The 24,194-nt window shown below is 37.8% G+C and overlaps 2 protein-coding genes and 1 long non-coding RNA gene across 8 annotated transcripts; all 3 read left to right on the forward strand.

The window, feature by feature from the left end:
* The first annotated feature begins 1,045 nt into the window (after positions 1–1,045).
* Positions 1,046–4,243, forward strand: LOC130413995 (uncharacterized). Its single transcript, XR_008905563.1, has 5 exons — positions 1,046–1,143; positions 2,879–2,902; positions 3,029–3,061; positions 3,534–3,613; positions 3,716–4,243. It is a non-coding gene; the product is annotated as an uncharacterized LOC130413995 (long non-coding RNA).
* Positions 4,244–5,091: 848 nt separating this feature from the next.
* Positions 5,092–13,549, forward strand: LOC130414454 (von Willebrand factor A domain-containing protein 5A-like). 6 transcript variants are annotated; one of them, XM_056740353.1, is made up of 22 exons: positions 5,092–5,249; positions 5,444–5,499; positions 5,646–5,848; positions 5,930–6,152; positions 6,239–6,405; positions 6,481–6,595; positions 6,675–6,850; positions 7,028–7,116; positions 7,197–7,341; positions 7,464–7,543; positions 7,630–7,744; positions 7,832–7,990; positions 8,063–8,166; positions 8,251–8,468; positions 8,552–8,578; positions 10,437–10,490; positions 10,809–10,859; positions 12,205–12,237; positions 12,340–12,405; positions 12,805–12,941; positions 13,029–13,152; positions 13,253–13,549. In XM_056740353.1, exons 2-22 carry the CDS (start codon positions 5,457–5,459, stop codon positions 13,330–13,332), a joined length of 2,409 nt encoding a protein of 802 aa, XP_056596331.1. In that variant the 5' UTR covers positions 5,092–5,249; positions 5,444–5,456; the 3' UTR covers positions 13,333–13,549. The 6 variants fall into 6 exon arrangements, with proteins under 6 accessions (XP_056596331.1, XP_056596332.1, XP_056596334.1 ...); XM_056740354.1 differs by having other exon boundaries at positions 12,340–12,390; XM_056740356.1 differs by having other exon boundaries at positions 12,340–12,363.
* An 805-nt stretch (positions 13,550–14,354) lies between these two features.
* On the forward strand, positions 14,355–24,026 carry LOC130414437 (von Willebrand factor A domain-containing protein 5A-like). Its single transcript, XM_056740328.1, has 25 exons — positions 14,355–14,653; positions 15,199–15,401; positions 15,648–15,870; positions 15,959–16,125; positions 16,201–16,315; positions 16,409–16,590; positions 16,808–16,896; positions 16,976–17,120; positions 17,243–17,322; positions 17,408–17,522; positions 17,610–17,768; positions 17,841–17,944; positions 18,029–18,246; positions 18,342–18,356; positions 18,996–19,046; positions 19,511–19,570; positions 20,486–20,551; positions 21,377–21,460; positions 21,578–21,649; positions 21,985–22,026; positions 22,169–22,219; positions 22,348–22,428; positions 22,581–22,717; positions 22,805–22,928; positions 23,031–24,026. Exons 1-25 carry the CDS (start codon positions 14,614–14,616, stop codon positions 23,108–23,110), a joined length of 2,703 nt encoding a protein of 900 aa, XP_056596306.1. The 5' UTR covers positions 14,355–14,613; the 3' UTR covers positions 23,111–24,026.
* The last annotated feature ends 168 nt before the right edge of the window (positions 24,027–24,194 follow it).

Consider the following 24,194-nt stretch of genomic DNA (forward strand, 5'->3'; position numbering starts at 1 on the left):
ACATTATGCGCAGATTATACTTCTAATATTTGTACTCAACTTGAACTCATATTGCAACGAACGTTTTTTTTATTAACACAAATGTGACTCTCGATCACAAAACCAGTCGTAAGTAGAACGGAAGCATTTTTAGTAAAAGCCAAAAATACATTGTGTGTGTCGAAATGATCGATTGTTATTTTATGGCAAAAATCATGAGGAAAATAACTACAGATCGTGTTCAATCAAAATATTTTGTACATTTCCTACCTTAAATATATAAAATCTTTATTTTTGTGAGTGGGTGGTCTGCTACAGTGCCCGTGATTAACAACTTCAGAGGCGATTTTCTCAATATTATGATTTTTTTGCACCAGCTTCCTGAGTTTTAAACGATTGTATCTTGTCATTTACTAACAAACCACAACTATTCCACTTTCAGATGTAAAAACACAATTTCCGATGTTGTCCAAGGTAACAAATATACAAAATGATATATATTGGATAATGATACATATTCATATCCAGGAACAAAAAGAGTCCGATGTCTATTATTCAAATATTAGATATTCGTAAAAACTATTGAAATATTTTAATATTATTTCTCAATTGCATACTCACAAAATATAGCTATACAGCGGACGGGATTGATTGATCAAAGATTGGATAAAGAAGGAATTTATTTTATACAATTGTTAATTTTACTGGGAAAATTTCACACTCATAAACTGAAATGGTCTCCAAACCAACATTTTCTCATTTCAAAAACAAACTTAATGTTTATTGCAATATTTTACAAAATTGTACAACTAGAAAAGCAATCAGAGCTTATAAAATTACAAGCAAATACTATTGTTGATTAACCCTATTATTTTATTTATTTTCCTCTCGCTTTTTTGTTATAAGTGATTTTACATGTACATTTGTTTGATATAATGTGAATTTTTCACTTTGTATTCACTATATGGCATTAATAAAAAAAAAGATGGTGCAACAACGATAGGCTACATACTGATCACGTAATCTGAATGCGTGCGCTCTGATTGGTTGCAGAGAATAAATACAGCGGCAACAGAGTTCGCTAGAACGTCAAAATGTCGTGTAGACTCATCAACAAATTAAGGACTGCCCGCTGGTTCTCTTCCAAGGTCTACTTTTTCCGATGTAACGAAACTTTTTGATACTCTTATTTACTTTTTTGGCAGTGGATGTGTTGCCGAATATATAACGCTACGTTGTTTACATAACCGATCCCACAAGCGTGCACATATTCTAAGAACATACGGAACTTACGTACAATAAGTAACGTTACAACACCTTTTGCGCGTCAAGAAAGTAACGTTTCGGAGAAGGACCTTGTGTGAGTTGTGTTACCGATTTTGCAGACTGAAATGTGTTTTTTAAAGACATTAATTAGGGCAACACTACAGCTAGATAACTTAATTGTGTTGATCCGATAACTTCTACCGCGTGGTCGCATGCTGCCACCACTTCCGGTTGTGACGTATACAAATAAATAAATGATAAAAAACTAATAAAGAAAACTGTTTACGTTGTATTCGCGACGAACGTGCTGTTAGTAAAACATCTTTATTCATTTTAAGGAGGTTTTTGTGTTTTTAGTTATAGCCTATGTTATGTCAAGTCATCATGATGCTAGCACTATCTATACATTTACCATTATGACTCAACATGAATGAATGAATGAATAAATAAATAAATGTAGGTAAACACCAGACAACTAAAATTGAAAAAAACAATTTGATATAGCATGTAATTCAATTCAAGTTTATTTATATAGCGCTTTTCACAATGTGTATTGTTTCAAAGCAGCTTTACAGGGGCAAAAAGGAAAAACAGAAAAGGTAAAACACAGCAGAGTGCATGGTATTTATACACAAGGGAATGCTGGGAAGGATTAAAGTGAAATGAGGATCATCAAAATGTCAGTGAGTAATACCGGTTAGGGCTGAACAACAACATTTCATTTGTGTTTGCTCAGTTACATTACATTTATTTTACACAGAACCAATGAGCCGAACAGTTACTCCAACGTGGATAAAAAATACTTGTCAGGTGAAAATAAACCAAGGAAAAGCCCTCATGTGGTGAACAGGTGGAACTGCAGGTGAATACATGTTTTCAGGAATTTTGAAAAGGTTTTCATTAGCTGTTTTTGAAATAGTACATATATAACGACAAAAATATAGATACAAATAAAAACCAAATTTGATGACAGAGCTTCAACCTCGCGCTCCTCGATAACTTTATAAAGATAAAAGTAATATCCTTTTAGTTTTTTATGAGGAACATTATCCACACAGTGAAATTTAGACTACATTAAAGAGTAACTATAAAAAATGTTATAAAAGCTAAAAGTGAACAAATAACAAAGTTGATTGGCTTGAGGAAAAAAGCCGTCGATCACGCGAACGAAATCTGTGAAATGTCCGTTTACGTTCCACTTGCAACACTGCGACGGGTAGACCAATCACAGCAGACTACTAAACCATCTGACCAATCAGATCAGAGTAGGCTGACAGAAAGGAAGGGGTAAGACAGACGACATTAATAGAAAATTAAACTCCATAAAGCAAAGTAGGACCTTAAAATCGCAAAATATTCACTCTTTAAATGGTCATAGTGGGATTGTTCAATTCCAATTGTTGCCTTAAAATTACGATCGTTCTTACTTCCGTGTTTTTTAAACATTTCCGAGTGACATGGAATTTTAAATGATAAAAACAGTGGGCGTGGCTTTTGTCTTAACTGCGATTGATTGAATGTATAAAACAGCTGTTGCAAAATGTTTTTACATAATATCAAAACTATGATTTTAGACATTTCTTCTCTACATTTGATGTATTCTCCTTTTTAACATCTGAAATTTTTTTTTTAGATGATGGGTTTAAAGATCTTCCAAGTAAGTTCTTATTCTTCACTATATATATAAAAATAAAATAATGTAAATAACTTAGCTTCTCCTGCACTTCCTGTATCCAAAGTTTACATTATCACTGTATTAATGTAATGTTTCATTCTGTTTTAGGTATTCGTGGTAGAAGAGGTCCACGCATTACAGGTGAGTCAAATTATGATGAAATAGTGAAAGGGCACTGTAAGGGCATGTTCAAGCTCAAACCGTTACACAACGTTTTGCTATAGTTTCTGAAAATGGTTTGCAACGGTGTGCAACGGGCTTTGAGATACGTTTTCCCTTGTTTGGTAAGTGAGTCAAGAATGTCAGGCCAATCAGCAGCAACATGTGTATAACCCACACGATACTAAAGAGACAGCTTGCACAATGGATCCAAGTAAACTCGTTTAAATGTGTCCGCTGCAGTCTGTATACGCAAAAATTGAAGATATTAGAAGCATGTGTTTTGCAGTTTTAATACCGATTTTATCAGGCTTCTAAAATTCTTCAAAAAGAAGACAAAGAATGGCCTTCTCACCTGCCATAGTTCAACTCTTTTGCAACGTTTTGTCGGGGCTGAAGTAGCCATGGTGTGCAGTAAGACATGCATGTGTACGGTGTGTGTATTTGTGTACAGGTGGATGCCGCTCTACTGGCCCTCATAGTTATACGGATTTGTGGCCATGAAGGCGTCATCATGGATCCGCTCTCAGAACGGTGAGAACATTCATCCAATCAGCATTCATGAGCAGATGATTGACAGAAAACAGACGTTTGATCAAGTGAAGTATTAAACTGAAGTGTTTGTGTGTGTTTCAGCGGGCGGTCTGTCTCAGTGTGTGTGTGATGGGAATGTTCTGCTGGGATGTCACGTGACACAAGAGATTTTGGGAATCTGAAGACTACTACTTCCTGTTTTGTTGGAAGATCAAGAAACTCTTATAGTTCATTTAGTTCACCTGTTAGCTGCGAGTTGTATTGGCTGTTATTGGCTGTTATAGTTATAGTTCATCTGTTGATGGCTGTTTGTAAATTTACAAGTTATGAGCTGTATTAACTTGTTGTTCATTTTTTAGCTAAGCTGTATTAGCTGTAAGGTCTTGTTGAGAGAAATCACATTTTCTCAAAATTTGAATTATCCATTCAGGATACAAAATGGTGCTATGAAAACCTCAGGAGTTAAAAATTAACTTTGATCTAAAAAACAAACGAACAAAAAGACTGATTTTGGCACAACAATTTAATAAGAAATAAGCCATTCAAAATCAAAACGTCTTAAAATAATACACACCTGTTTTGCTGTTCAGAAAAAGAACTGTAAAGTCTAAATAAAAATACATATTCTTGTTTTTGTCCTGTTTATATAGCGCAGAACCGGGCGTTCCTGAAGCTTCATTAAGCAATCACCTTGATTCAATCACAGAATATTGATTCAATCACAGAGAGCATAAACATCCTTTGTTACTCAGTTCAAAAGAACACTCTGATACTACCCTAAAGGGACAGTTCACCCAAAAATGGAGAAAGATTTTGCCCCCCCATTGACTCCCATAGTAGGAAAACATACAATGGTAGTCAAAAGTGCCCCAGAACTGTTTGCTGTCCTACACTCTTTAAAATATCTTCTTTTGTGTTCACCAGAACAAAGAAATGTATACAGATTTGGAACAACACGAAGGTGAGTAAAATGATGACATAATTTGTAGGTGAACTGTCCCTTTAAGCAGTTAGGTTACATTCCAATATTATATATTACAGAGTTCAGGACCAACCTCAACAGTAATGTTCCATAGGCATTAGTGTGGGGAATTGAATAATATAACACAATTTTAAATATTGTCCAACATCTTTAAACAAACATTGAGAATACATTTTGATAAGTTACATGAGCAGACCCTGAGACCAGACCTTGAATGATTTGTCACATCCATAAATGTTTTTTTCTATTTTATTCCATGTTTTGTCATTGAGTTCATTGTATTTTGCATTTTCATGTATCTGTATTTCACCTTTTCAACATTTCATCATTTAATTCCTTTCAAGCTTGTGTTAATGGGTGATTTCGCTTCGAACTGCTGAGTCAGACAACCCCTCACGCCCCCGACCGCATACTTTACGAATGAGTAAGCCGATTAATATTCATGTGCATACGCTAACATTGGCTAATTTCAGAGAGGATCCGCCCATGCTCATCAATATTCATGAGCCGATCCTTCGCCACCAAGCGAAACCTGTTCCGAACACGCCCTTGGGATTATAAAGGCATCGCTTTGCTTGTTTTCCACACGGACATACATTTTCTCGTTCATTCGGTCGCTGGCGTTGTTTAACGAAGATTTCTTCGTATTTAGAGGTTCGTGTTTGATTTACTTTCACTTTGAAATGAGCTGTTTTTCTCTGTTGCTCAATGACGTATGCGACCAACAAAATTTGCAATAATTTTATTAAATTAAAAACAAAACATGCCTTATTTCTGTGGCTGACATAGGAATCTCTAATACAATATGCTTATGTGGACCTTCTCTAAACGACAATTTGTATTTACAGTTACAGAGTCAGAATGACGAACTGCTGTGGTCTCGTGACGAAACAGAAACTGCCAGGTATAAGATCACCCCCCCCATACTTAAAGTTTACATTTATTTGAAATGTTTACATCTAGCTGCACATAAATACGCTCACATTTGTATATACATGTGTTCTGTTATCATAAATAGATGTGTCTATTGTTGTTGTGTTGTGTTGTCAGTTCCTCTGAAGAGCATCTCAGTGGATGTGCAGGTCAAGGGTCATGTAGCTACAGTCACCTCCACTCTGCAGTATGTGAATGAGGAAGATCGCCCCCTGGAGGCCTTGTTTGTGTTCCCTCTGCCTGCTGATGCTGCTGTCTGTCACTTCAGTGCTAAGATCGGAGAACATGAGATTGTGGCAGAGCTGAAAGAAAAACAGGCCGTGAGTCCTAATAGAATCCATCTATCTTGTGCTTTTCTACATATCTTATTTAATTGTTCTGTCTTTGTCTCTGTGTTTTAGGCGAGAGATCAGTACGATGATGCTCTGAGTTCAGGTCAGGAGGCGTTTCTGTTGGAAGAGAGTGAAGAAAGTTCTGATGTGTTCAAACTGAGTGTTGGGTGTCTGTCACCGGGTCAGAACGCCGCCATCAGCATCACATACATCACTGAACTCTCTGTGCAGGCCGACCACGCGCTGCGCTTCTGTCTGCCTGCTGTCCTCAACCCCAGATACACACCAGCAGGTCATTGAACAGTAATATCAGTCATCACAGTCACAATCAGGCTTTAAATGATCATGTTTGTATAACACTGTCTGTGGTGTCCTCAGGTTCAGCTGCTGGAATAGTTTCAGAGATTTCATCAGTACGTGACTCTGTTCCCTACACTCTGACTCTCAGTGTTCATGTGAGCTCTCCAAACCCCATCTCCAAACTAGAGTCCAAGTGCACTCTGGATCCTCTAGTGTTCCTCAACTCGGATCACACTCTCGCTACGGTACTGTGTGTGTTTGTACAGAGATGATGTTGTTATAGAAAGTCTGTAATAACATCTGTGTCTACATGTGTGCAGGTGAATCTGAGTTCTGGTCACAAGTTTGATAAAGATGTTGAGTTGTTTGTGTACTATGAGAATACCCATCAGCCCACTGCTATAGTGGAGGCAGGAGTGACCACTGCACAAGCAGGTATGAGCTCCATCTGTCTGATACAAATACAATCTATTTTTTAGATCCTCACATCAGTCATTGACCTCTTTTTTCTCAGGTTCTCTGATGAGTGATCCAGTGGTGATGATCAGTTTGTACCCAGAATTCCCAAAGGAAGTGATGTCATCATTAACAGCTCAAGGAGAGTTTGTTTTTGTGATTGACAGATCAGGCAGTATGGACTGTGCGATGCATAATGGGGAAGGAGCACAGAGGCGTATAGAAAGTGCAAAGGTACAAGGATTTAACATTGAATGCAGGATGTGAGTTTTACATATATGTAAAGTGGGTTTCCTGTACCTCAGTGGTTGGAGCGGCGCTAGCAACGCCAAGGTCATGGGTTCGATCCCAGGGCTTGCACATACTTAGAAACAAATGTAAACATGTAAATAATTCTCTACGTGTCTGTAGGAAACTCTGCTGTTACTGTTGAAGAGTCTGCCCATGGGCTGTTACTTCAATATCTATGGATTTGGCTCCAGTTATGAGTCCTTCTTCCCGTTAGTAACCAGATATTTAATTGTTTATAAACAATATGAATTCTGAAAGTGATATGAGATGATTGTGTGTGTCATTGCAGTCAGAGTGTTGTGTACAATCAGGACACAATGGATCAGGCACTGAATAGAGTAAATGAAATGAGAGCAAACATGGGCGGCACAGAGATTCTACAGCCTCTGAAACACATCTACAGTCAACCCTGTTACCCTGAACACCCCAGACAGGTACACCAAACCTGCTCCAAATCAGATTGATTCATTATCTTTCAGAATGTTTCAGACTTTAATTTACTATTGTTTAAACTGTTTGAATGTTTAAGTATCATTTAGATATTTTCTCTCTGCAGTTGTTTGTCTTCACTGATGGAGAGGTGGGGAACACTAAAGAAGTTCTGGATCTTGTCAGAAATCATTCTCAGTCTCACAGGTACTTTTCTCAGTTGTCTATTGTTCATATTGATCAATGAAATGAGCCGCTGTGTTTGAGTTACTTAACTGTTGTCGTGTTTTCAGGTGTTTCTCATTCGGGATTGGTGAGGGTGCGAGTACCGCCCTCATCACAGGATTGGCCAGAGAGGGACGTGGCCACGCCCAGTTCATCACTGGCACTGACCGCATGCAGCCCAAAGTGAGACAGTGAATCAGTTTGAGTTTGAATCCAGAAGATCTGATGTAAATGTTCAGGGGTTGAATATGTCTGACATTGTTTGATCAGGTGATGCAGTCTCTCAGGTTTGCTCTGCAGCCTGTAGTGAACAAGATCTCTGTGGAGTGGAAAGTTCCAGACGGCATTACTGTTGACACTCTGTCCCCACCCATCAATGTGATCTTCCAGGGTCAAAGGTCACTCATTTATGCCCAGATTAAAGGACAGGTGAGAGCTTTTATCATGGAGGCAGTGAAGTACTGTTTTCTCGTCATTAACTAATAATTCTCTGTGTCACAGAGTTCAGAAAGCTCTGAAGGATCAGTGATGATACAATACAACCTGAAAGATCAACCAGTGACAAACCAGCTTCACTTCTGCCTCAAACCAACTGAGGACTCTGGGTAACATCAACAAAACACACATTCATCCTGATTGACGCTCATTCATTGAAATCATTAAAAGAGTTTTGTTTGTTGTTGTTTCAGGTTGATGATCCACCGTCTGGCGGCTCGGTCCCTGATTGGTTGTCTGGAGCAGGAGGAGAGGGCAGGAGGTGGAGAGGTGGAGTCTATCAAGAGCAAGATGGTGAAGCTCAGTGTTGAAGCAGGAGTGAACAGTGTTCATACAGCCTTCATTGCCATTAATAAACACAACAGAGAGACTGTGAAAGGACCTCTCATACAGACAAGAATACCAACACAAGGTTAGGGTGCATGTGTGCATGGTATCTGATCATGTTTCAGTCACTGATGTATTCACATTATTTAAATTCAATTCTTTTTTTAGGATTCTATGGAGTCCCGCAAATGTGTAGTAAGTCAACAACGCTCTTATTAATATCTGTTACGATTATTATTTATTAAAACTTTGCTGATGGCATATGTTTAAAAACATGACAATTAATAACACATAAATCCTGCCAACATACAAAATCTATTATATAAATGCGTTTTCAAATTTTCAACATTTTCAATTGAACTGTCAGACTGTGTGGCGAGAGAGAGAGAGAGAGAGAGAGAGAGAGAGAGAGAGAGAGAGAGAGAGAGAGAGAGAGAGAGAGAGAGAGAGAGAGAGAGAGAGAGAGAGAGAGAGAGAGAGAGAGAGAGAGAGAGAGAGAGAGAGAGAGAGAGAGAGAGAGAGAGAGAGAGAGAGAGAGAGAGAGAGAGAGAGAGAGAGAGAGAGAGAGAGAGAGAGAGAGAGAGAGAGAGAGAGAGAGAGAGAGAGAGAGAGAGAGAGAGAGCAATTCAACCGGACTGTCAGGTTTTACTCAGGATTGTGTGGTTTTGTCTTTAGAACACATCATTTGTCTCAATGGAGCAGCTTATTTACATTACCAGCTTTACATTACCGTTTTTATCCAGCTTGTTTAGTTTTGTCATTTTCAATGTCTAAATGTACTGACAGGTTGTAGCAGTGTGCGCTTGCGAGAATGATCAACCTGAGCAGAGCTATAAACTAGACAAACTTTGGCCTTTTTAAAATAAAAAATATCATTTTGAAAACATATTTTGATCACTGAATGTTTTTTTTTTTACTTTTTCTCAAACAAGCAATACATTTCAGTGAGATGTACCTCAAATATTATATTGAATATCTTCATATCAAATACATACACATACAAATATATGCCAATACATACACCATACAGTCGTGTTTGACGGACATCTACTCATCAGAAATGTAAAACCTTTTTTTCTTTTTAAACAAAACAACATAAAGGAAGAACTATGTACACGTAGGGAGTAGTCTTTCTGGATGTTCTAAATTTTAACTAGAGAATAAAAAAGGGCACTGAATGATTTCTATGCTTCAGTTTATGTTCCTCCAAAGAATGTTGAATTCACTTTAGAGAAGTTCAAAATAATGAAAAAGAAATAAAGAATTAGTGTGTCCAAACTTTTGACTGAATCATGTGAAGTGGTAAATCTGTGTGTGTTTTAGCGATGTCTGGACTGGGTGCTGGAAGTAAGATGTCACGGTTCTGCCCATCTTGGTTGATTTATTCCTGGTCTTGGGGCAGAACCGGAACAGAATCCTCTGTTTCATGTGGGGAGAGACATTTTGGACCTTTTGGCCTTCCATACTCTCTCCCCGAGTCTCGTCTTTTCCCGCCCTTTCTGTCTCATTAGCTTCCCCTCAGTGTTTCATCTGTTTCACCTGTCCCTAATTAATTATCCTGTGTTTGCCTCCCTATAAAGAGTCCTCATGTTTCTTTGTCTCGTTGCTCGTGCATTGTATGAAGTCCCTCGTCTATGAAAGCGTTACCTTGAATGTGTTATGTATTAGATGTTGCTGCTTCTCTGTATTGTCAAGTGAGTGTAGTTTAGTGTTTTGTTTCAAGTGTTTGTTTTTCTAGTTAAGTTAGTCAGTGTCCCTTTTGTAAATTAATATATATCTCGTCTTGTTTTTTCCCCCCTCGTGGGTTTTGCTTTGCCTTTTTGTATTGTTTCTGTCATTAAATATCTGTTAACTTCACCCCCGTGTCTGCCTGCAATTGGGTTCGTCCACGCATTCCACGACATAAGAGTTTGTGTTTTATTTACATGCGTCTGTGTATGATTTTCCAAAGTATATTGATTTTACTATCCCTGAAAATAATTTTAAAAAGTAATAAAGAATGACTGTGTGTGTGTCGCCACAGTTTTGACCTTGTGTTTGTGTTGTGTTTTAGGGATGCCCGTGGCCATTATGTGCCAAATGGGTCCTTCTCCTCCAGGTAATGCAGGTAAGAGAAACACACTGTAGTATCTGTACAGAGATTTTATTTGTTTGTTTGCTACTTTTGTTTCGTACTGTCTAAATCTACAGATAGGGTGCTAGTTACTGTTACTTTATATTGGTCAAGGAAACACAGTCACTGTCTATGGTGGTTATGAAGCGACACTTCGTCGTCCGCCATCACCAGTTTAAGTTTAACATACCTTCTTTGGAGGTGTATTCATTTACACTAGAAACAGCGTATCTATAAATAATAATAAATAAAGTTATAAAGAATGACTGTGTGTTGCCAAAGTTTCGACCTTGTGTTTGTGTTGTGTTTTAGGGAGTCCCATGGCCATGATGTGCCGAATGGCTCCTTCTCCAGGTAGTGTAGGTAAGAGAAACACACTGTAGTATCTGTACAGAGATTTTATTTGTTTGTTTGCTACTTTTGTTTCGTACCGTCTAAATCTACAGATAGGGTAGTAGTTACTATTACTGTATATTGGTCAAGGAAACACAGTCACTGTCTCGTGTCTCGTGTCGGTGGTTATGAAGCGACACTTCGTCGTCCCCCATCATAAGTTTAAGTTTAACATACCTTCTATGGAGGTGTATTCATTTACACTAGAAATAGCAATCTATAAATAATAATAAATAAAGTGATATAAAGTGAAATCTGCTCCATCAGGAGTAGACTTTGAAGGTGAGTTCACGCATCTGTTAGGACAATCCATTAGGGATTTCCAATGGTTGCTGCAATTACTGTAACCAAACCACGGTTCTGTTTTTACCAGGCCAGACCTGAATGACGTGTTATGAAAGTTAAAGTGACCTATATTTGTCAGATACCCGAAATGTGACGTCTCCATTTTACACATCCAGTCTGAACACCCGGAGCTGTGGGTATCAAGGTGCCTTGCTCAAGGGAACGTCATTCGTCACTTCGAGTGCAGACATGTATTTAGCTATATACGTACATATATATATATATATATATATATATATATATATATATATATATATATATGCTTAATCGTGTTTATTTTAAATCAGATGCATATTTAAGACAAATTGAGATGATCCAATGATCTGTGCATTGCTGACAGTACTTTTGACCTGACACTGCAGAACGGCAATTTTTTTTTTTTCTATTTTAGTTCAAACGTGAGGCTATTAAACAGTAAATGCGCGACTGGGTGCTGCAGACGTGCACAGACATGGATTTCTTTATATAGATTGCGATGAAATTGTTCAAACTTAAACTTGAGATTTACATCGGGGCATGACGGAGTGCCGCTCCATAAAGACCAGAGCCACTCACTTGCATGGAGGAGATCTAGACCATCAGCCTGTGCTGTCCTCGTAATGTAAAACACTTACCGACAGTCCACACTCCCGTGCTAATGGTACAGCCCCAGCGCAGATGGCAAGACAAAAAATAAGCAAAATATTAAATCGATTAGTTTTCATTCGTTTAAATGATTGATTGTTGAATCGCAATATAGCAAAAGTAAAATGACAAAAAGGACAAGTATCCATTGACAAAGTAACAACCAAAGATAAAAAAAAAATAATTTGATTCATTTTGTCGTTTTTGCATTTGCATTGGATGGTTATGAAAATGGAATTGTGAAGCGTTACACGGATCAACAATGACTGTGTGTCCAAAGTTTTGATGAAGTTTCTATACAGTACAGCGGTGTATGTTTGTACTGAAACTCTTTGTGTGTGTTTAGTGATGATGCCACAAATGAGTACTGGTTCAGCAAGTAAGAGATTTTATTTTATTTTTAGTTGTGTTGTTTTCGTTGTGTTGTTTTCAGTGACTGAATGTTACTTGCTACTGTAGTATCTATTTTTGTGGTTTACAGATTCCAGTCAAAAAAAGATCAAAGGTATTAAGAAACAATCTCTGAAAATATGTGAGGCAAAATCGCGTAACTATCCATCTATTTACATACTTCTAATCATTGATTGACAGTATGATGCTAGACTGTTTATATATGTATATTTATTAATATTTATGTTCAGCATCTCCTGCATGTGCTTGCATGTGTGTGCATCTGTTAGAGTTTCTTGGAAATGTGTGCATGGTCTCTGATCATTGATGTTTCTGTATTCACGTAATGTAAATTCATTATTTTTTTAGGATGTTATTTAGTTAAGGGACTAGTGGGTAAGACAAGAATGCTCTTATTGATATTTGTTACGATTTTTTATTTAAAAGAAACTTTGCTAACAACACGAGGTGTAGTGCTGTATATGATGCTAGACTGTTTATATATGTGTATTTATTCATTTTCATGTGTATATTTATTCATATTTATGTTCCGCAGTTCAAACGCCTCAGAAGGACTCTTTTCTTCAGCTGGTGTCTCTTCAAAAGGCTTCGGGCTGCTGGGAGCTGAACTCTGCGCTGGCACAAGTGTTTGGAAAGACAGAAGATGAGCTGACCAATCAGAAACCAGCACAGGTGAGTCACATGATGATGAAATAATTCAAGATCAGTGCTGGTGTGCAGTAAGACATGCATGTGTACGGTGTGTGTATTTGTGTACAGGTGGATGGCTCAGTGTGGGCCGCTCTACTGGCTCTCATCTGGTTATACGGATATAAAATCCAGCAACAAGATGAGTGGCAGTTTGTGGCCATGAAGGCGTCATCATGGATCCGCTCTCAGAAAGGTGAGAACATTCATCCAATCAGCATTCATGAGCAGATGATTGACAGAAAACAGACGTTTGATCAAGTGAAGTATTAAACTGAAGTGTTTGTGTGTTTCAGTGGGCGGTCTGTCTCAGTGTGTGTGTGATGGGAATGTTCTGCTGGGATGTCACGTGAAGGAAGAGACTTTGGGAATCTGAAGACGTCAGTGTTTCTACCTCATGTGATGTCAGAAGGCCAAAGAACTTCTCTTAAATGGACCATATATGAAGAAATCACTTTTTTCTCTTGTCTCATGGGGACCCGGGTTTGAGTGTGATCCTGTATCTCCTCTCTCAACCTCTAACTTCCTGTTTATGCTCTTCTTGCCTCTAAAGAATAAAGGGAACAACCCACCTAATAAAACTCATCCCATAACCTGAAAGTAAAAATCTTGTTTTTGCTGTCAATAATTGTTAACAACTTCCTCATTTAACAAAAAACAATACAGTATGAATTATTATTGTGATTTTTAATATTTAGGAAGACACTTTTCAAATGGAAAGGTATCAGTTTCTATCAGTTAAGGCACAATGAACTAACAAAAACACAAAATTGTATGTGCATTGCCTAAAATAAAGATAAAAGACTGCTGTAAAAACAAAAAGACAGTTTTTCTGTAATGTGTTTTATCTAAAATAAGTTTAAAATACACTTTAATCATTGACTGGAAAAGTTGATTTATAGATGGTTTCAACATAAACGTTTGTGGTTCAAATTTTATGTCCGGATACTTAAGGTACAAAAAGAAGAATTGATTCATATTTTATAAGTTAAAAATAATAAAACAGACAAGGGGTGCATTCATTTAAACTGTCTAACGATGGTTAAAAACATTTACAAACTTGTATATTAACTTAAAAAAAAGACATGTCTTTAAAAACACATACATTCATATGATTGAATTTACTGTTTTGTTAGTGGTTGGTTGTTGTTAGAGTAAGATTACAAATTAAAAGTATAATAAACTTCACTCCTTGCTTTTTAATTCCTTTTTTTAGAGTTTGATATATAATGTATTTAGTATATTTGCGTCTTGTTCACAACAGAGACTTCAAAAATAAATAAATGATTTTCCATTAAACTCAATTTAATCTCTGTTCTCTGAAAATATAGTCCCTGCTGAATGTGTTAACCGCAACTAAAACGATCGCGGCGCATTGATACACGGCGGGTGAAGTGGTCTATCTTTATTGTGAATATATCACTGCTTTTGACAAAATCTTCATAATTTAAATGAATTGAATATGAAATGTAAACTTGAGTTAACGTTATGTGGAATATTCGACAAAGAAGTCAAGTAGGTTTTCTTCATAATGAAAATCGGCCTAGTTTTGAATCTGTGGGTGTTTTCAGTGGTTTGACTTCCCCGCACTGAGTGTCTCTGAGGAGATTCAATGACGTTAGTTTATCTTCAGTAAAACCTGTTAAGAAGCAACAACATGGAGAACTCTGGTCTTGTAACGAGAACAAATGTGCCAGGTATGAAATCACCTTATTTACTTTTTAGCCTTGACGGGGTTTAACGCGTTTATTTGACGCTTTATATGTGTAACTTGAATGAATGAGGCGTTTAAATAGCGCTTTATTGTGTATCGGTGTATTAAAGCGCTTTATATGGGGGGGTCTCTCCTCACCCACGACCACCGGGTTTACTTAGTTGTCACAAATGAATGTGTTGTTAAGGCTGTGTGATGTTCATAACACTAATGTAATGAATACAAATTAATAAAACACTTTTAAATTACAATATTTGTGTGAATTGGTGTGACGTACATGGTCACAGGGCTCAATTAACGTTAAATAATAAAAGTAGATTTAATTGAACTGACGGTCTGCTCTTGTCGTCACACGCATGCGACTTAATATTTTATTCATTTCACTTATATTAATAATTGCGTTTTCTTTGTTTTTTGTATATTTTCTTTTTTTCTACATGCAACTAAACACTAAAATATTAGTCAACACTAAAGAAAAGCACTAGAATTGACTTGTTGTGATTTTCTTGTGTTGTGTGTTGTTGTCAGTTCCTCTGAAGAGCATCTCAGTGGATGTGCAGGTCAAGGGTCATGTAGCCACAGTCACCTCCACTCTGCAGTATGTGAATGAGGAAGATCGCCCCCTGGAGGCCTTGTTTGTGTTCCCTCTGCCTGCTGATGCTGCTGTCTGTCACTTCAGTGCTAAGATCGGAGAACACGAGATTGTGGGAGAGGTGCAAGAAAAACAAACCGTGAGTCCAAACACTGACACACAAACCTGCCAGAAATGACGCATAAATGACAAAGGTTGCCCTACTTAAGAAAACCATATTAACCTCAGAGAGATCCTGTTTGTTTGTGGGAAATCTTGCATCTTGACAGTCGCTCAAGTTATATTTCATGACCAGTATATATGTTCAAGCACCTGAGCTGATTTTGTCCGACCGTAATTATTGTTTTTACTTTTTGCTGTTATTTAAACACCGTCTGTGTTTTAGGCGAGAGATCAGTATGATGATGCTGTGAGTTCAGGTCAGGAGGCGTTTCTGTTGGAAGAGAGTGAAGAAAGTTCTGATGTGTTCAAACTGAGTGTTGGGTGTCTGTCACCGGGTCAGAACGCCGCCATCAGCATCACATACATCACTGAACTCTCTGTGCAGGCCGACCACGCGCTGCGCTTCTGTCTGCCTGCTGTCCTCAACCCCAGATACACACCAGCAGGTCATTGAACAGTAATATCAGTCATCACAGTCACAATCAGGCTTTAAATGATCATGTTTGTATAACACACTGTCTGTGGTGTCCTCAGGTTCAGCTGCTGGATTAGTTTCAGAGATTTCATCAGTACGTGACTCTGTTCCCTACACTCTGACTCTCAGTGTTCATGTGAGCTCTCCAAACCCCATCTCCAAACTAGAGTCCAAGTGCACTCTGGATCCTCTAGTGTTCCTCAACTCGGATCACACTCTCGCTACGGTACTGTGTGTGTTTGTACAGAGATGATGTTGTTATAGAAAGTCTGTAATAACATCTGTGTCTACATGTGTGCAGGTGAATCTGAGTTCTGGTCACAAGTTTGATAAAGATGTTGAGTTGTTTGTGTACTATGAGAATACCCATCAGCCCACTGCTATAGTGGAGGCAGGAGTGACCACTGCACAAGCAGGTAAGACCTGTAGTTCATATGATCCATTCACATAATTTCACAGCTGTATGCCATTTGCTAAGTGTCACTGACCTTTTTCTGTCTCTTTTTCAGGTTCTCTGATGAGTGATCCAGTGGTGATGATCAGTTTGTACCCAGAATTCCCAAAGAAAGTGATGTCATCATTAACAGCTCAAGGAGAGTTTGTTTTTGTGATTGACAGATCAGGCAGTATGGACTGTGCGATGCATCGTGGTGAAGGAGCACATGGAAATAGGCGTATAGAAAGTGCAAAGGTAAAGGACGTGAGTTACACATGTATGTAAAGTGGGTTTCCTGTACCTCAGTGGTTGGAGCGGCACTAGCAACGCCAAGGTCATGGGTTTGATCTCATGGATTGCACATACTTAGAAACAATTGAATACAATTATTTAATTATGAATAATAATTAAAGAATCTGCCAGATGGGTACATGCAAATCATTGTGAACATACTGTATTTGTGTGTCTGTAGGAAACTCTGCTGTTACTGTTGAAGAGTCTGCCCATGGGCTGTTACTTCAATATCTATGGATTTGGCTCCAGTTATGACTCCTTCTTCCCGTTAGTAACCGGATATTTATTGTTTGTAAACTATTTGAATTCTGAAAGTTATATGAGATGATTGTGTGTGTCATTGCAGTCAGAGTGTTGTGTACAATCAGGACACAATGGATCAGGCACTGAAGAAAGTCAATGAAATGGGCGCAGACATGGGCGGCACAGAGATTCTACAGCCTCTGAAACACATCTACAGTCAACCCTGTTACCCTGAACACCCCAGACAGGTACATCAAACCTGCTCCAAATCAGAAACATTTATTATCTTTCAGAATGTTTCAGACTTTAATTTACTATTGTTTAAACTGTTTGAATGTTTAGATATCATAACAATATTTTCTCTCTGCAGTTGTTTGTCTTCACTGATGGAGAGGTGGGGAACACAAAAGAGGTTCTGGATCTTGTCAGAAACCATTCTCAGTCTCACAGGTACTTTCTCAGTTGTCTAGTGTTCGTATTGATCAATGAAATGAGCCGCTGTGTTTGAGTAACTGAACTGTTGTTGTGTCTTCAGGTGTTTCTCATTCGGGATTGGTGAGGGTGCGAGTACCGCCCTCATCACAGGATTGGCCAGAGAGGGATGTGGCCATGCCCAGTTCATCACCGGCACTGACCGCATGCAGCCCAAAGTGAGACAGTGAATCAGTTTGAGTTTGAATCCAGAAGATCTGATGTAATTGTTCAGGGGTTGAATATGTCTGACATTGTTTGATCAGGTGATGCAGTCTCTCAGGTTTGCTCTGCAGCCTGTAGTGAACAAGATCTCTGTGCAGTGGAAAGTTCCAGACGGCATTACTGTTGACACTCTGTCCCCACCCATCAATGTCATCTTCCAGGGTCAAAGGTCACTCATTTATGCCCAGATTAAAGGACAGGTGAGAGCTTTTAACATGGAGGCTGTGAACTACTGTTTTCTCGTCATTAACTAATAATTCTCTGTGTCACAGAGTTCAGAAAGCTCTGAAGGATCAGTGATGATACAATACAACCTGAAAGATCAACCAGTGACAAACCAGCTTCACTTCTGCCTCAAACCAACTGAGGACACTGGGTAACATCAACAAAACACACATTCATCCTGATTCACACTCATTCATTGAAATCATTAATAGAGTTTTGTTTGGTGATGTTTCAGGTTGATGATCCACCGTCTGGCGGCTCGGTCTCTGATTGGTTGTCTGGAGCAGGAGGAGAGGGCAGGAGGTGCAGAGGTGGAGTCTATCAAGAGCAAGATGGTGAAGCTCAGTGTTGAAGCAGGAGTGAACAGTGTTCATACAGCCTTCATTGCCATTAATAAACACAACAGAGAGACTGTGAAAGGACCTCTCATACAGACAAGAATACCAACACAAGGTTAGCGTGCATCTGTGCATGGTATCTGATCATGTTTCAGTCACTGATGTATTCACATTATTTAAATTCAATTATTTTTTTTGGATTCTATGAAGTCCTGCAAATGTGTGGTAAGTCACAACGCTCTTATTAAGATTTTTTTATTTATAAATACTTTGCAAATGGCATATGTTTTAAAACATGACAATTAATAACACATGAATCCTGCCAACATACAAAATCTATTATATCAATGCGTTTTCAAATGTACAACATTCTCAATTGACCTGTCAAACTGAGTGGCAAAATATAGTGAGAGAGAGAGAAAGAGAGAGAGAGAGAGAGAGAGCAATTCAACCGGACTGTCAGGTTTTACTCAGGATTGTGTGGTTTTGTCTTTAGAACGCGTCATTTGTTTCAATGTTTCTTATTTACATTACCAGCTTTACATTTACGTTTGGCAGTCGTTTTTATCCAGCTTGTTTACTTTTGTCATTTTCAATGTCTAAATGTACTTACAGGTTGTAGCAGTGTGCGCTTGTACTTGAGAGAATGATCAACCTGAGCAGAGCTATAAACTAGACAAAATTTGGCCTTTTTGAAATATTAGTTTTTAAACATATTTTGATCACTGAATGATAATTATGCTTCAGTTTATTTTCTTCCAAAGTATGATGATTTTACTATCGCTGAAAATAATAAAAAAAGTGATAAAGAATGATTGTGTGTCGCCAAAGTTTTGACATTGTGTTTATGTGTGTGTGTTTTAGTGAGGCTAATGAAAATGATGTGCCCAATTAGTCCTCCTCCATGTCGTGCAGGTAAGAGAAACACACTGTTGTATCTGTACAGAGATTTTATTTGTTTGTTTGCTACTTTTGTTTGTACCGTCTTAATCTACAGTTACATATAACAGTAACTGTTATATTGGTCAATGAAACACAGTCACTGTCTCTGGTGGTTATGAAGCGACACTTCGTCATCCCCCATCACAAGTTTAAGTTCAAGTCTAAATGTACTGACAGGTTGTAGCAGTGTACGCTTGTACTTGAGAGAATGATCAACCTGAGCAGAGCTTTAAACTAGACAAACTTTGGCCTTTTTAAAATATTAGTTTGAAAACATATTTTGATCACTGAATGATTTCTATTCTTCAGTTTATGTTCTTCCATAGAATGTTGAATTCACTATAGAGACGTTCAAAATAATGAAAAAGTAATAAAGAATGATTTTGTCCAAACTTTTGACTGAATCATGTAGAGTGGTAACTCTGTGTGTGTTTAAGCGATGCCCAGGTGGTGCCGAATGGCTGCTTCTCCCGTGGCTCCTTCTCCAGGTAGTGCAGGTAAGAGAAACACACTGTAGTATCTGTACAGAGATTTTTTTTGTTTGTTTACTAGTTACTGTTATATTGAACAAGGAAACACAGTCACTGTCTCATGAAGCGACACTTCGTCATATCCCATCACAAGTTTAACATACCTTCTTTGGAGGTGTATTCATTTACACTAGAAATAGCATATCTATAAATAATTATAAATAAAGTGAAATAAAGTAAAATCTGGTCCATCAGGAGTAGCTGCAATTAATGTAACCAAACCACGGTTAGTTTTTACCAGGCCAGACCTGAATGATGTGTTAAATTGATCTATATTTGCCAGATACCCGAAATGTGACGTGTCCATTTTACACATCCAGTGAGTAGTTGTAATCAGGTTCAATAGTATGTAGAAGGAAGGACGCAATGTCAGCGTGAACTGGGAGACAAGAATCTTTATTTTGATTCTGTACGTAACACAAGGCGCCAATGCGCTCTGGTATACAAATCAACTCATAAATTTCTTCGACTTTTCTGGATCACGGTCGGTAAGATTCCACTCGGTATACGATCCACTTTCTTGCTTCTCACGTCTCCCAGTCCGTTTCGCTCCGAACTGTGAGCCTTTTAAGCTGTCTCCTCACCAATCACTGTAGACGCAGGTGATCTTAATCTGCAATCGACCTATTTGCTCACCGTTTTTCGTGTCTCTCCTCCCCGGTACAGACGTCACTAAACCACACCCCCCTTGCCACAGTCTGTGATTCATTATTTTCTTCATAATTTAAAATTAACCTGTTAAAATATGTTTTTAAGGCAGTTAATAAGGCGTGTCTGTGTGTAAATTCGTTTAGAAACAACAACTGAATAAGTAACAGAAACACAGTCACTTTAAAGATGTTTTTTTTTATTTCTCAAAAAAAAATGTTTTGATTCTCAAAGAGACTTGGTGCTTGGAGCCTTATGAATACTTTTCAGATGATGATCAGTATCAACCCCCGATGGCAGGTAATGAATTAAATGTACTCAAAACTGTTAACTCTCACCCGTTCCATATAAGGGACACCTAAGTTTGGGTCAATATTGTGTATGTAATTTCTAATTGAATCATGACAAACTATGTATCATTGGAAAGGTCTAAGTCTCTAGAATACAGATTTTTTGGTGTTTTTTAAATAATCTATGTAGAGAGTGTAATTGACACTTTTTTATAAAGAATGTGCTTAGATTTTTTGTTATCCTTTTGCGACCCATATTTTTGTAATGTATTTTTATGTACTTTTTTCAAACGAAACCAACCGTAAGTCTGTATTAGCAGTGTGCGCTTGTACTTGAGAGAATGATCAACATGAGTAGAGCTATAAACTAGACAAACTTTGGCCTTTTTGAAATATGAAATATAATTTTGAATCACTGAATGATTACTATGCTTCTGTGTATGTTCTTCCAAAGTATGTTGACAAAGTAACACCCAAAAATTTTGTAGTTTTTGCATTTGCATTGTTTGGTTATGAAAATTGAATTGTGAAGCGTTACACGGATCAACAATGACTGTGTGTCCAAACTTTTGATGAAGTTTCTATACAGTACAGCGGTGTATGTTGGTACTCTTTGTGTGTGTGTGTGTGTTTAGGGATGATGCAACAAATGAGTCCTGGTTCAGCAAGTAATTTTATTTTATTTTTAGTTGTGTTGTTTTCAGTGTCAAAATATGCTGGGGCTCTCAGAGTGTGTGTGTGTGTATGTGTGTCTCTTCATAAATTAATACTTTTAAAAGGGCTTTGACTGTCAGTAATACAAAGTTTTCACATCAATAAAATTCAATGATATTAGGATTACCTGAATATTTGGGAGGTTTTCAGCATTCGGTAAGACGTGGTTGTGGGATGGCGAGGTCCTCAATGCTTTCTAATGCAGGTTAGAGAATCACAGTCACTGCACAGAACGGTTCATATTTACTCATTTGTTGTACTTGAATTTACATATCTATTGATCTTGTTAACTTTGGTTTCTTTGTGTCTGAATGTATTGAAGGGTATGATTTTGTACGCGAGCGTGGTGAATGTGGAATCGTATCAAATGGTATTCATGAAGAACTGGACACACGTAAGAAGTTTTTGAAGTAATTTAACTAAACATTCCCATATCATATAAACCAAATCACTCAATACGTCTCTCAACACAAGCATCATGCATTTTAAACATAACATATTTAATCAAATATAACATATGTATTATTTTAAAAAGCTCCGCCTCTCTGTCCGTTCAAATTTGTACTAAATGAAATGCAACCAAATGCTCTCCTTGTTCATAATATTAACACACACATTCAGTGCATGTCTGAAAATGTTCACCTCAGTTAAAAATGTAATATAAATCATGTATACATTTTTTTTTTACATTATATTGAATTAACTCAAGAACTTTTTGTTTTTTTTCAGAAATGTTAGAGGCTCTTCAGCATGACTCTCGTTTGAAATGCAGTAAGAAAACACTTTATAGGATCTTTTGTGTGTTTCTCTGGTGTCTACAGTGCAGTATGTGTACTTTGGTCTGTGTATGTGAGGGACGAAAATCTGGTGGTTATCCATTAAATTGAAACATATACTCTTGTTCTTTCTTTAGGCCTGGCTGATCTACCACCGTTACAAACAAAAAACAGCGGAATAATAAAAAGTATGAGTATGAATGACTAAAGTGCTTTTTGTGTATTTTTTTAATGCATGCGATTTTGTAATGGATTTCAAAATGATTGTGTAACACGAAAAAGACAAGGGTACACACTTGTTGTTGTCATTTTGCAGAGGTCAAGAGTTTGTTTCGCCGTAATTCTAAACAGAAGTCTATGTCATCTGTCCAGACAAACGTTCATAGAGAACAAGAAGGTACCAGACACACACAAACACACACAAACATTTATCCAAATTTAATTCATTATGACAGTATTAAACATAGTTATTAATTCTGATGCCTTGATATGTGTACTGATCTAAACTGATTAAGATATATATATATGTATTATTTGTGTGTTCATCAGAATGTGAGCCTCAGAAGGACTCTTTTCTTCAGCTGGTGTCTCTTCAAAAGGCTTCGGGCTGCTGGGATCTGAACTCTGCGCTGGCACAAGTGTTTGGAAAGACAGAAGATGAGCTGACCAATCAGAAACCAGTACAGGTGAGTCACATGATGATGAAATAAGTAAAGATCAGTGCTGGTGTACAGTAAGACATGCATGTGTACGGTGTGTGTATTTGTGTACAGGTGGATGGCTCAGTGTGGGCCGCTCTACTGGCTCTCATCTGGTTATACGGATATAAAATCCAGCAACAAGATGAGTGGCAGTTTGTGGCCATGAAGGCGTCATCATGGATCCGCTCTCAGAACGGTGAGAACATTCATCCAATCAGCATTCATGAGCAGATGATTGACAGAAAACAGACGTTTGATCAAGTGAAGTATTAAACTGAAGTGTTTGTGTGTGTTTCAGTGGGCGGTCTGTCTCAGTGTGTGTGTGATGGGAATGTTCTGCTGGGATGTCACGTGACTCAAGAGATTTTGGGAATCTGAAGACTTCAGTGTTTCTACCTCATGTCCTGTCAGAAGGCCAAAGAACTCATGCGGTTCATTTAGTTTATATTTTTAGTTGTAAGAGTTGAATACCATCCTCAAACTCAGCTCAGTCTGACTTCAAGTCATAGTACAGGCTCTTGTCCTGTCCAGACTGGACTAATGCAATGCGCTACTTGGTGGACTTCCAGCTTGCACAACCAAACCTCTACAGATAATCCAGAATGGCGCGGCAAGAGTTTTCTTTAATGAACTGAAGAGAGCACACGTCACTCCTCTATTCATTAAGCTACATTGGCTCCCTATAGTCGCTCGCATCAAATTGAAGACTCTGCTCCTGGCCTACAAGACCACCAGTGGTTCGGCACCACCTTATCTTCACTCACTAATACAGATTTATGTAATCTCTCTCACGTACCTTCTTTTGATCGGTTCCACCTATGTGGAATGTTCTGCCCGCTGCTACAAGATCTGCAGATTCGGTTGCCATCTTTAAGAAACGTCTGCAAACACATCTCTTCCGTCAACACCTGACTGATCAATTCTGACTTCTATTTCATCTCTACTTTAAAAAAAAAAAAACCTCCAACTTAGCTCTGTATACTGAGACTAGTCTTCTTTTTTTGTTGTACTTATGCTGTCGCAATTGCTTCCATTGTTTACCCCACCTGTAAGTCGCTTTGGATAAAAGCGTCTGCTAAATGTAAACGTAAATGACTTCAACAGGTGTTATTACAGCATCCTAACTCCTTCATAACATTGTCTTACTTGTGTCATTTGTAAAACATTAAGAAGTGAACCGAAACCCATATCTACTTGTGAAGAGAATAATAATATACCGAATAAGACTCATTGTAACACAAGCTATCCATTAACACTGACTAATCTCAAAATAAAAACATTCACAGTAACATTACTGAGACAAGAAAGCTGTTTATTCTGCTTATTTAAACTGTATTGTTTACTGTATATGAAGGTTATTTTTAATTCTATCCTGAGAACATCTTATCTGTTGAACAGTTTGTGACTTTCTTAACATTACATATTTTATATAAAACAGTGTGTTTTATAGCTTTTGGTTTTA

The sequence above is a fragment of the Triplophysa dalaica genome, chromosome 24, assembly GCF_015846415.1.
Source record: "Triplophysa dalaica isolate WHDGS20190420 chromosome 24, ASM1584641v1, whole genome shotgun sequence".
Lineage (NCBI taxonomy): Eukaryota > Metazoa > Chordata > Actinopteri > Cypriniformes > Nemacheilidae > Triplophysa > Triplophysa dalaica.